The sequence below is a fragment of the Trichechus manatus genome, unplaced genomic scaffold, assembly GCF_000243295.1.
Source record: "Trichechus manatus latirostris isolate Lorelei unplaced genomic scaffold, TriManLat1.0 scaffold00057, whole genome shotgun sequence".
Taxonomy (NCBI): Eukaryota; Metazoa; Chordata; class Mammalia; order Sirenia; family Trichechidae; genus Trichechus; species Trichechus manatus.
The window spans coordinates 7,385,636-7,398,352 of NW_004443993.1; the positions used below are offsets into that span (position 1 = coordinate 7,385,636).

The 12,717-nt window shown below is 40.8% G+C and overlaps 1 protein-coding gene and 1 pseudogene across 5 annotated transcripts in view; one reads left to right on the top strand and one right to left on the bottom strand.

Annotated features, from left to right (window-relative positions):
- The window catches only part of LOC105756398 (zinc finger protein 555-like), a 376,219-nt pseudogene that overhangs the window by 125,338 nt on the left and 238,164 nt on the right, over positions 1–12,717 (top strand).
- The window catches only part of LOC101345977 (adhesion G protein-coupled receptor E4-like), a 115,615-nt gene that overhangs the window by 38,775 nt on the left and 64,123 nt on the right, over positions 1–12,717 (bottom strand). For all 5 annotated transcript variants that reach the window (XM_023733252.1, XM_023733251.1, XM_023733249.1 and 2 more), the window contains 5 exons: positions 8,783–8,859; positions 7,928–8,063; positions 5,569–5,676; positions 3,745–3,929; positions 2,149–2,316 (listed from right to left, as the gene is read on the bottom strand). In XM_023733252.1, the coding sequence (XP_023589020.1) occupies positions 2,149–2,316; positions 3,745–3,929; positions 5,569–5,676; positions 7,928–8,063; positions 8,783–8,859 (674 nt within the window). The remainder of the gene's footprint in view (positions 1–2,148; positions 2,317–3,744; positions 3,930–5,568; positions 5,677–7,927; positions 8,064–8,782; positions 8,860–12,717) is intronic.

Consider the following 12,717-nt stretch of genomic DNA (forward strand, 5'->3'; position numbering starts at 1 on the left):
AGACTTCATCAGCCTGATACCAGAAGAACTAGATGGTGCCCAGCTACCACCAATGACCGCCCTGACAGGGAACACAACAGAGAGTCCCGGATGGAGCAGGAGAAAGATGGGGTGCAGAACTCAAATTCTAGTAAGAAGACTAGACTTAATGGTCTGACTGAGACTGGAGGAACCCCAGAGAGCATGACCCCTGGATTCTCAGCCCAGAACTAAAACAATTTCCAATGCGAACTCTTCAGACAGGGATTGGACTGGACTGTGGGACATAGAGTGATACTTGTGAGGAGTGTGCCTCTTAGCTCCAGTAGATACAAGCTACTAAACGGGCAGCTACTGTCCGGATGTGAGATGGGATGGCAGAAAGGGTTAGGAGCTGATTGAATGGACATGGAGAATCAGGGTGGAAAGGAGGAGTGTGCTGTCACAGTATGAGGAGAACAATTAGGGTCACATAACAATGTATGTATAAATTTTTGTATGAGAGACTAGAAATGTAAACTTCACTTAAACTACAATAATTAAAAAAAAATCAAACAATGCATTGCATTGGGCAAATCAGTGCAAAAGACCTGTATAAACTGTTAAAAAGCAAAGATATCACTTTGAGGAATAAGGTGCACCTGACTCAATCCATGGTATTTTCAATTGCCTTATATGCAGTGTTTCATTATGTTGTACCTATGAATCCGAACTAACTCGACAGCACCTGACAATAACAATAGAAATCAAAGATTATTAGTGGCTACCAGGGGTAGGAAGGAGGGGAATACAGGGAATTTTCTATTAGGGGGAATTGAGTTTCAGTTAATGGTGATGGAATGATTTAGAAAAGGACAGTGATAATAGCTGCGCAACATGAAGAAAGTAGTCAATGCCATTAAAATTTACATGTAGAAGTTGAGTGAATTGGCAAATGTTTTGTTGTGTATATTTATACCACAATAAAAAATATTATCAGTTCAATGTGTAATCAATGTAAAATAATTATTAATGAGATATTTGATATTCTTTTTTTCATATTAAGTCTTTGAAACACTATATATATTTTAAGCTTACAGGGCATCTCAAATCAGATGCTATATTTTCAATGGTGAAAATGGAATGTGGTCTTACAAAATCAATAAAGCTGTGTTTAACGGATAAGTATTTTATGCAGCTTCAGTCTTTTAATTTAAATCAATTTAAATTAAATAAAATTAGGAATTCAGTTCTTCAGTGCCACTCACCACATTTCAAATGCTCTATAGCCATATATGGGTGGTGGTCCTGTTGAACTGAACTGCACTCAAATGTAATCTCCATGTAGGCTTGTATTTTTAATCTGGCTTATTCCCTACTGTATTCCCATTGCCTACAACAATGCATGGCAGATAGTAGAGACTCCATAAATATTTGCTGAATGAATAAAATGGGGCCATTCATATAAAGCATTCAACACGATGGTTGTCATATAGTAAATACCCAGTAAACGGGAGCTAAAAAGAAATAGAGAAAGAAATTAAGTAAATTTCTTGAAACCTGAGTTGTCCTCAACCTGATTGGGACTTGGGAAATTCAGGGGCTATGCTTTGTCCTTGGTGACAGCCGTTTACCTTCCTTTTGGTCTGACCAGGGAGGTTTAGCTGTGATTCTCTCTTGCAGAAAAGTAGACGCTTTCCATTCCAGAACCCATTGAACCTGACCATTGCAGGGCTTGCCAACTGGACTTCCGAATACTGGAGGTGCTTTCTCTGTTAGCTTGAGCTCATTCTGCCCATGTCCATGAAAACGGCAGATAATTAGTGCTCCCTAGATGTAGTTCTCAACAAATGATTGAAAAGAGGCAGTGTATCAATACCCCACCTTCCTCACTCCTCAGGTAAGATAACTCTGAGGTGTGTGGTCTACACTGACTCCCAGAGCTTTACAGAGGGAGCTAAGCTCCAGTTGCCTACAGTGGTGACTGGCTTGATAATGCTGTCTGTGTTGGTCTCTATCATTTTCCTGTTTCACTTGCTCAGCCCCCTACTGGTGTTTCCTGGGATCACCTTCCAAGAAAGCTCCTTGTACTTGAGTCCTTATCTTAGAGTCTTTTTCTAAGATATGAGGATGACTGCATATCTCACTAGACACAGTCAGGTTCAAGGAGAGAATGATGAATTCTGGTACCTTGGGTGTAAGAGCCATGAGAACAGCAAAGCTTGGCAGATGGAAGCACTGGCATGTGGTGTGAGAATCGTTGCTGCCCATATGAGAACAACCCTTCGTCGACCACCTGCCCCCCTCCTTCGATCCTTCCCAGGATGCACACAAATGTTTTGTTCTCGCACCAACAGGCTGAAAAAAGAATAGCATAGAAGTGATCCTCTTTCTGGTTTTATTAGTTGAACTTTATAGGTTAATCACAGACGAACTGAGTTGGAGCCTGAATTAGGAAAATCTCACTATCTTGAGTACTTGTGGGGAAGATTTTCACACCACCACCTGTGTTATGGGGTTTACTCTTCATTAATTCTCTCCTTCTCTGCTCATCTCAGTGCCCCTGGGGATCGACCCTTATGAACTGCTTCACCCAGGCTCCTTGTTGGCTGGTTGGCTTCCAGTGGATTTTACCAACGTGAGACCCTGATAGGAGATCACTGGGAAAGAGAAGAGAGAGGTCAAGTATCTCTTCCTGGCTATTTCCATTTCCCTATCTGTCTGTTTGTCATAGAGCGGTGGCTTGTGTGTTGCTATGATGCTGGAAGCTATGCCACTGGTATTTAAAATACCAACAGGGTCACCCAAGCTAGACAGGTTTCAGTGGAGCTTCCAGACTAAGACAGACTAGGAATAAAGATCTGGCAATGTACTTCAGAAGATTGTTGTTACTTGCCATTGCGACAACCCCATGTAAACATTGTTTGGTCTTGTGCCATGTTCATGACCTTTACAAAGTTTGAGCCCATTTTTGTGGGTATTGTGTCAGTCCACTTCATTGAGGGTTCCCCTTAGCCAGTGAAAACCCTGTGCGTCACAAAATATTGTCCTAGACTTTGATTTACTCACTTTGGACACATCATCAGGGAAGATCAATCACTAAAAAAGGACATCATGTTTGGTAAAGTAGAGGGCCGGCAAAGGTGAGGGAAACCCTCAGTGAGATGGATTAACACAGTGGACACAACAATGTACTCAAACATACTAATGATCATGAAGATGGTGCAGGACTGCGTGATGTTTTCTTCTGTTACCCATAAGGTCTCCATGAGTAGGAGCTGACTCGACAGCAACTAACCACAATCCATCTCCAGTTGGACAATCCCTCTTCCATCCCTCCAGCTCTCACTGAGCTCAATAATCTTAGTTCCTCCATTGCCTTTTTAGGATTATGTGTGATCATCACTCCCCACTGTGGCAGTCTCTGAGTGCCTCAAAGTTCCTTGTCAGTTCTCTTAACTCTGAACCATCAGAGTTGGATTCAGTTCTCTACCAGAACCCTGATAATACATCCTCATCCCTTTTAGGCACCCTGGATAGAGTCCCTGGGTGGTGCAAGCAAACAGTTAATGTGCTCAGCTGCTAACTGAAAAATTGTAGGATCAAGTCCATCCAGAGGCACTGTGGAAGAAAGATCTGATGATCTACTTCCTAAAAATCAGCCACTGACAACCCTATGGAACACAGTTCTGCTCTGATATACATGGGATCACCGTGACTCAGAGTTGACTTAATAGCAACTGGTACTGGCTTTTTGGGATAGAACCAGCCCTTGGATTTGCTCACCTGAGTATGTTTCAAGGTCAGGAACACAGGTTTGGACAGGTAAATTTTTTTCTCCGAATCATTGGTGCCACTCACGACAAAAGAATTCAGTTTCACATCCTGCAGTCCTTTTCTGCCACTAAAAAAGGATCCATTGACAATATCCCCAAGAGTTCGATAGACTATCAGTGCAAAATCCCTCTGACCTGCAACCATAGAAGAGAAATAATTTTATATGGTTTCCATAGTTTGGGGAGGCGGTACACTAGTGTCTTATGTGAGAGACATAAAGCTAACCTAGTGTACAGTCAAAATTGCTCTTGGAAATCCCTTAAATTGCCCTTGCAATACGCTGCATGTGGTTTTGGGTGCAGTGTTTTGTACTATGTAATAGATGTTATGATGCACTCTACATTATAAGATGTATCTATGCAAAACATGTAAATCATTGTGCTGTGAAAATATCTGTGAATCCTTAAATATCAAAGTCAGAGTCATGAGGCAAGAAGCTCGCTCTCAGAGTGGCAGGTGGAACTCAGATGGGATGAGGAAACCACACATTCCTATCTTCCATCTTTGTTTCACTCTGGGGATCCAATTCCCTGGAAAGGTATGCAGGATAGCCCATTCCATCTAATTTGTTCTCTCTCTCTCAAACTATCTCTTTCTTCTCCCCGTACCCTTTCTCCATTTGAATCACTGAACCTCTACCCTTTGTCTCTCTTACTCCCTATAACTCTATCCCTGTCTCTATGACCCCAACTTCTTGTCTCTCATCTTCAGCATTTTGTAGCTCTGACCCTCTATCCCTCCATCTCTATAACCCTCACTTCCTGTCTCTTTGTCTCTCTCACTGTCTCTCTGCTCTCTCTTTATATCTGTCCTTCCTTCCTTCCCACACTCTCTTCTTCCCTTCTCTTTCTTCTCGCCCCTTTTTCATGCAAGTATGTTATTCACAGAAGTTAAATGCATTCTGTAGCATGATGTAGTGTTTCTGAAACTGTAATTATTCGTGTGCCACCATGCCATTATTATGATTATTTACTCAGTTTTAAAACCAACTCATTTTTAGACCCTTTCCTTTCCACCCTCATTCTTTAGCTCACAAAAGAAGGGGAAAATTAGTCAGTGGCTGGGAATTTTCTGGAGGAAATGCAGCATGTATTCCACTCTCTCAAAGCAATCAGGTCTTTATGAAATATTTTATATTCATTCATCCAATATTTGTTGAGCATCTGCTGTGTGCCAGGCAGTGTTCTAGGCATTGCAGACACAGCAGTGAACAAAATACAGTCCCTGCCAACAGAGAGCTGACATTGTAGTGGGAGAAATGGACAATAAACAAATAAATAAATTAGAAAAATGTGGCTTAGTAGCAGGTGCTGTACAAAGGCTTAAATAAGGTGATGGGATAAAGCAGGGGTTGGCCTGAGGGCCAAATTCAGCCTGTCAACTGGCTTTGTAAGTGAGGTTTTACTGGAACACAGCCATGCTCACTCATTTACGTACTGTCTATGACTGTTTTCACACTACAACGGCAGAGTTGAGTACTTGCAACAGAGACTGTACAGCCTGAAAATCCGAAAATATTTTACTATCCAGCTCTTTATAGAAAAAGTTTGTCAACCTGTACGATAGAGGAAAACTGAATGATGATAAAACAATTCTCAAGTGACTCAACCATAAAGAGAAAAGAAATCCTGATGCATGCCACAACATGGATAAACCTTGAAAACACCACAATAGATAACTTAGACAGTCCCCCATCCCTTGTCCCAGTCACCTAGAAATGAGACACGGTGCCTTGAATTTGGAAGTCAAGAGAATCCATCTTAAACACAGTACCTCTTGTGGTTTCTTTGAAAGCATGGGTGCAGTCAATATCCATTGTGTTATTTCCAGCTTCCAAAATTATTCTCTTACTTGTCTCATTGCATCTATTGGTTTCATAGGCTGGAAACACAAAGAAAGTTAAGTCCTGCTTTGCTTGCTTCTCATGCCTAACACTTGTTGAAGGACTCTTCTTTGGAAGACTCACTATTGATGATTTCATCTCTTGTATGCTCCAATGTCAGGGTAGACCAGATGACACTCCCAACCCCCAACATACATCTCTGGCTGCGGAGTATGAAGTGATAAAAATGGCTTAAGTAGCACACACTGCTCACATAACCCAAGAAGAGAGGAGATGGTCATTCTTCCCAAAGCTGGCACTAGAGTGGGCAGGCTAAACTTTTACTACATGAAACTTAAAGGGCAGAAAATAAAGTAAAAATGCACACTGGAGTGCTCACTGAGGGGAGAAATTAATATTTTTAAACTAATCATTTAAGGGTTTTCCAGGGAATAGTCAACTGGGAGTAGACCTTCTGCATTTTGGAAGAATCCCTTGAGTAAACTCTTTCAGCCATATAAACACAAGATCTGACAAAAGATCGCCCTCATTAAAGTTTTTGGTACACAGAGTTTGTCTCTGGAGAAATGAGAATTTTTTAGAGGCTATGACAGAGACTATACATTGTTTCCATATCCATTCACCTCTTCTTTGGGAAGAGACCACCTCCCAGTTTAAGCTGAGCACAAATCATTTCCCAGCTTCCTTTGCAGCTAGGTGGAGCCATGTAATTATTTGCAGGCCAACAGAGGGGTGATCAGAAGTAGTGTGTGCTAAAGGGAATGGGCATGCCTTCTACTTCTCCTCTTTTGCCCTTCCCACTGGCTGGTAAGAGGATGTGGAACTAGAGCCGCCATTTTGGAATACAGATCAGAGTTGAACATTGGGGATGGCAAAGCTTGGAGCTGCCATGGAACTGCCACATCAGCCCTTGACTGCTTATGTTCAACCCGTTAAAGAGAAATAAATCTCTCTCTGTTTAAGCCATAGTTATTTGTCTTTGATATACCACCAGATCCTGTATCCTAATACAGAAACTAACTTCACATGAAATGTTCATCAACACAGAACATAAAACAAGCCTCAATAAATTCAAAAGCATCAAAATTTTAGAATATGCTCTCACTCCACAATGAAATTAAATAAGAAATCATTAACAAAAAAAAGATAACCAGAAACCTAGAAAAGCCCAAATATTTGGAAATTAAATAACACAGTTCTAAATAAATTATAAACAGCCCTAGTAGTGCAAAAGGTAAAGACTACAAACCAAAAGGCTAGCAGTTCAACTCTTCTCCCCCACCCCCCAAGCAGTTCTGTGAGAGAAAGACCTGGCGAACTGCTCCTGTAAAGTTTATGACTAAGAAAACCTTATGGGGCAGTTCTACTCTGTCACATGGGCTCCTTATGAGTCAGAATTGACTCAATGGCACTTAACAACAACAACAAAACATAAGCATAAACTATAAATAAAATTTTTAAATATTTTAACTGAATGATCATGAAAGCTCAACATAAGAAAATTTGCAGAATCCACCCAAACAGTGCTTACAGGGAAATGTGTAGCTCTAATTTATAGCTAAATTTATATCTCTAAATTCACGTTACAAAATAAGAAATGGTTTAAAATCAGTGACCTAAATTACCAAGTCAAGAAGCTAGAAAACAAAAAGCAAATTAAACCCGAAGAAAGTAGAAGGAATGAAATAATAAAGATAAGAGCAGAAATCAATATAAAAAGAAAGCAGACTAAGGAAGGATAGGGAAAAAAAATCAACCAAACCAAAAGTTGTTTCTTTGAAATAATTAACAGGTACCAGGGCTAAGAAGTTTACTGAAAAGGAGAGGAATTAGAGCCATCCCTCCCACTTCCCTTTTAAGTTTAAAATTGTTAGAACCACTTGGGTGGATGAGGATGATCCTCACTCAGGTTTACTGGAATGAAGGAACCCCAGAGACCCCAATGGAAGAAAGGAGAGTCTGAACCAGGGACGAAATATCTGCACCAGGTTTAGATTATCCTAGCACCATATGTAACTGAGTCTATGGGATCTTTCTGATTCAGCGACGGAAGCATGGTGGATATGTTCCTAAGTACTTTCCACCATACTAAGGGCAGCTGGAAAGAGGAAGACAGCTGGTTTATTTCTTTGAATATTTTGAAAGCAGAGCCCTACTCATATAGAATGTCAAAGTGGAAAATCTATAACTCTTGGATCTAAAAGATTTCATCATTCATAGACCGCGACTATGCCAGGACCCAAATCCCTTTAAGGAGGAAATTAAAGCAGTCTACTCAGTGTTTCTTACCTATACCAAGCTCAGGATTTTCATGCTTTCCTGGAGAAGCAAAAATCTCATTCCAAGTGGTCACTACCACCTCCTGAAGTAGTTGGGTAGCCATTTGTGCAATGTCCTTTTTGGTTCCATGGTTCCATATATTGTTCTTTAAAAGAAATAAAGCTAATTAGTTAGAAAAATACTGAAACTTAAGAAAGTGGGAACATGCGTAATTGTGGTTGAGTGAGCCTAGAAGGTGTTGCTATGGATCACAGCAGTCCCACCTCTTTGTGCATGGGGTCACCGTATGTCAGGGGCTGACTAGAAGGTAGTTAAAAACAAAACAACAACAAGTTCTGTGCTATCAACTAGATATATGGTTTCTCATTTATCACACACAGCCCTGTGAAGGGTATACCATTAGCTGCATTTTATTTATGAGACCATGAAGTTTTAAAGGATGAGATCTCTGGAACCCACAAGGAGTGCCTTATGGGTAAAGACAGGGGATGGGAGGTAGTGGGGGGTATTTGATGCAGGTCTTTGACAGCTGAAGCATTTTAAGCCTATTCCAGGGTTTCTCAAACTCGGCAGTATTGGTATTTGGGACTGGACAATTTTTAGTTGTAGGGTACTGTTCTGTGAATTGTAAGATGTTGAGCAGCATCGCTGGCCTCTACCTAGTAAATGCTAGTAACACACACACAAACACACACACACACTCACACACACACCAAGTGGTGACAACCAAAAATGTCTGCAGACATTGTCAAATGCCCCATAGAGTTGGAGACAAATTCACCCCTAATTGAGAACTGCTCTATCCTGAAAGTCATAGGGAGCCGTAGTAGTGTCTCAGCAGGAGAATGACATGGTAAGACTGACCAACTGTTTCCAAGCCCGAGCTCTGCCCCCATTCCTCCAAATGTCCACTGAAGTCTGGACCTCCTTACTGTTGTTCTCTGGGAAATAAAAATAGCCATTAGAATGGAATATGGGAGAGAACATGCCACTGCTCACAACCCTTCTTCTAATCACTGTTGACTTGGGTGTTTTCTGGATGTTTCCACCACCACCACCAGTTTCCATCAATTGACCCTGACTCATGCTGACCCTGTGTGTGTCAGAGTAGAACTGGGTTTCACAGAGTTTTCAGTTGCTGAGTTTTGGAAATAGATCACCAGGCCTTTCTTCCAAGGAGATTCTTGGTGTACTCCAACCTCCAACATTCTGGTGAGAAACTGAGGTTTTTAAATGTTTGCACCATGCAGGGACTCCAGTGCTTCCACAGCCTATCATAATTCCCCTCTAAAAATAAAAAAGAAAGAAACTCATTGCCCTCAAGTCCATTCTAACTCATGGTGACCCATATAACAGAGTAGAATTGCTCCTGTGTAATCTCCTCCCTTTGAGTGTGTACTGGACCTAGTGGCTTACTTCTAATGAATGTTGTCATTGTCAGCTCTGAGTCATGGCAATCTTATGTAGAATAGAATGAAACATTGCATAGTCCTATACCATCTTCATGATCATTGGGGTTTGAGCCCGTTGTTGCAGCTATGATTGTGTTGATCCATTATGGATTGAACCTTGTCAATCAAAAATATTTGTTAGAGCCCTTACCCCATACTTGTGTATGGAATCCCATTTGGGAGTAAGACTTTCTTTGTTATGTTAATGAGGCTCTACAAATGTAGAGAGTGTGTCCTAAACCTAATCACTTCTGAGATGTAGATACAGAGATAAGCAAGCAGATGCTATATGAAGACGATGGAACTCCAAAGATTGCCTTATGCTAGAAGCTGATGCAGTGCTGCAGGTGCTCACTCGTGCATTCCAAGAAATTTAGAAGACAGCTACCTGGCCAGCCAACTGGAAGAGATCCATATTTGTGCCCATTCCCAAGAAAGGTGATACAATAGAATTGAACAATGTAATTAATATCACATGCTACTAAAATCTCGCTAAAGATAATTAAAAAATGGTTGCAGCACTACATCAACAAGGAACTGGTGGAAATTCAAGCTGAATTCAGAAGAGGACGTGGAACAAGGGATATATTATTGCTCATGTCGGATGGATCTTGGCTGAAAACAGAGTATACCAGAAAGATATTTATCAGTGTTTTATTGACTGTCCACAGAAACCACAGTCAAGAAATCAAAAGATGCATTGCATTGGGTAAATCTGCTGCAAAAGACCCCCATAAAGTATTAAAAAACAAAGATGTCACCTTGAAGACTAAGGTTGGCCTGACCCAAGCCATGGTGTTTTCAATCGCCTGATATTCATGTGAAAGCTGGACGATGAATAACAAAGATGAAAGAAGAATTGATGCCTTTCAGCTGTGGTGTTGGGGAAGAATACTGAATATGCCGTGGACTGCCAAAAGAACGAACAAATCTGTCTTGGAAGAAGTACAACCCGAATGCTCCTTAGAAGCAAGGATGGTGGACATGTTGTCAGGAGGGATCAGTCCCTGGAGAAGGACATTATGATTGGTAGAGGATCAGCGAAAAAGAGGAGGACCCTAAAGGAGATGGATTTACACAGTAGCTGCAACAATGGGCTCAAGCATAACAATGATTGTGAGGATGGCGCAGAACTGGGCAGTGTTTCACGTTCTGTTGTACATAGGGTCGCTATGAGTCAGAACCAACTTGATAGCATCTAACAACAGCAACGTCGTTCAATATTTTCCCCAAGGGAGTCTTCAAAATTGCAACTCTCTGGTTTAATTTTTTCTTCCGTTCTTTCAGCTAGAGAAATGCTGAGCGTGTTCTTTCCCTTTGGTTTTCTAACGCTAGGTCTTTGCACACTTCATTATTACACTTTACTTGGTCTTCTCAAGTCGCCCTTTGAGATTTTCTGTTCATTTCTTTTACTTCATTTCTTCCTTTTGCTTTAGCTGCTCTACATTCAAGACCAAGTTTTTGAGTCTCTTCTGACACCCTTTTTGGTCTTTTCTTTCTTTCCTATCTTTTCAATGATCTTTTGATTTCTTCATATATGATGTCCTTGACATCATTCCACAACTCGTCTGGTCTTCTGTCATTAGCGTTCAATGCATCAAATCTATTCTTGAGCTGATCTCCAAAATCAGGTGGGATATACTTAAGTTTGTATTTTGGTTCTCTTGGAGTGGTTTTACTTTTCTTCAGCTTCAACATAAACTTGTATATGAGCAACTGATGGTCTGTTCCCCAGTCAGACCTTGGCCTTGTTCTGACTGATGATTTTGAGCTTTTCCATTGTCTCTTTCCACAGATGTAGTTGATTTGATTCTTGTGTTTTTCATCCAGTGAGGTCCACCTGTATAGTCACCATTTATGTTATTGAAAACACATATTTGCAATGACTAGATCATTGGTCTTGCAAATTTCTATAATGAGATCCCCAGCATCATTTCTACCACCAAGGCCTTATATTCCCACTACAGATCCTTCATCTTTCCTTCCAGCTTTCGCATTCCAATTGCCAGTGATTATCAGTGCATCTTGATTGCATGTTTTATCAATTTCAGACTGCAGAAGTTGGTAAAAATCTTCAATTTCTTCATCTTTGGCATTATCGTTGGTATGTAAATTTGAATAATAGTCATATTAACTTGCCTTCCTCGTAGGTGTATGGATATTATCTTATCACTGACAGCATTGTACTTCAGGATAGACCTTGAAATGTTCTTATTGACAATGAATGTGCGGTCATTCCTCTTTAATTCATCATTCCCAGCATAGTAAACCATATGATGGTCTGATTTAAAATGGCCAGTATCAACCCATTTCAACTCAGTAATGGGTAGGATATCGATCTTTCTGAGTTCCATTTCATTTATGATGACTTCCATACTTTATACATTCCACATTCTGATCATTAGTGGGTGTTTCCAGCTGTTTCTTCTCATTTTGAATTGTGCCATGTCAGCAAATGAAGGTCCTGAAAGCTTGACTCCATCCACATCATTAAGATGAAATCTACTATAAGGAGGCAGCTCTTCCCTACTTGTATTTTGAGTGCCTTCCAACATGAGGGGCTCATTTTTCAGCACTATGTCAGACAACGTGTGAACAAAACGTTTTACACAGTAAAAAAGTAACTTTGATGATTACGAGGGAGGGGAGGGATGAAGAGGGGAAATCACTAACTAAATAATAGACAAGTGTCAACTTCGGTAAAGGGAAAGACAACTCACAGTATAGGGGATGTCAACACAACTTGACCAAGGCAAAGTCATAGAAGCTTCCCTTACACACCCAAACACCTTGAGGGACCAAACTGCTGGGGCTGAGAGCTCAAGACGATGGTCTCAGGAGACGTCTAGGTCAATTGGTGTAACATAGTTCATAAAGAAAATGTTCTACATCCTACTTTGGTGAGTAGTATCTAGGGTCTTAAAAGCTTGTGGGTGGCCGTCTAAGATACATCTATTGATTGGTACCATCTCATCCAGAGCAAAGGAGAATGAAGAAAACCAAAGACACAAAGAAAATATTAGCACAAAGGACTAAAGGACTACATGAACCTGAGCCCAGAAGAACTAGATCGTGCCTCGCTACCACCACTGACTGCTCTGACAGGGATCACAATAGAAGGTCCCAGACAGAGCAGGAGAAAAATGTACAATAAAATTCAAATTCACACACACACACACACAAAAGAAGACCAGACTTACTGGTCTGACAGAGTGGAAGAACCCCTCAGAGTATTAAAAAAAATGAGACTAATGGAGCACAACAGTCCAGGGACAAGGACTACAAAGCAGAAGGGGACAGGAAAGCTGGTACTAGGGAACCCAAGGTTGAGAAGTGACAGTGTTGACA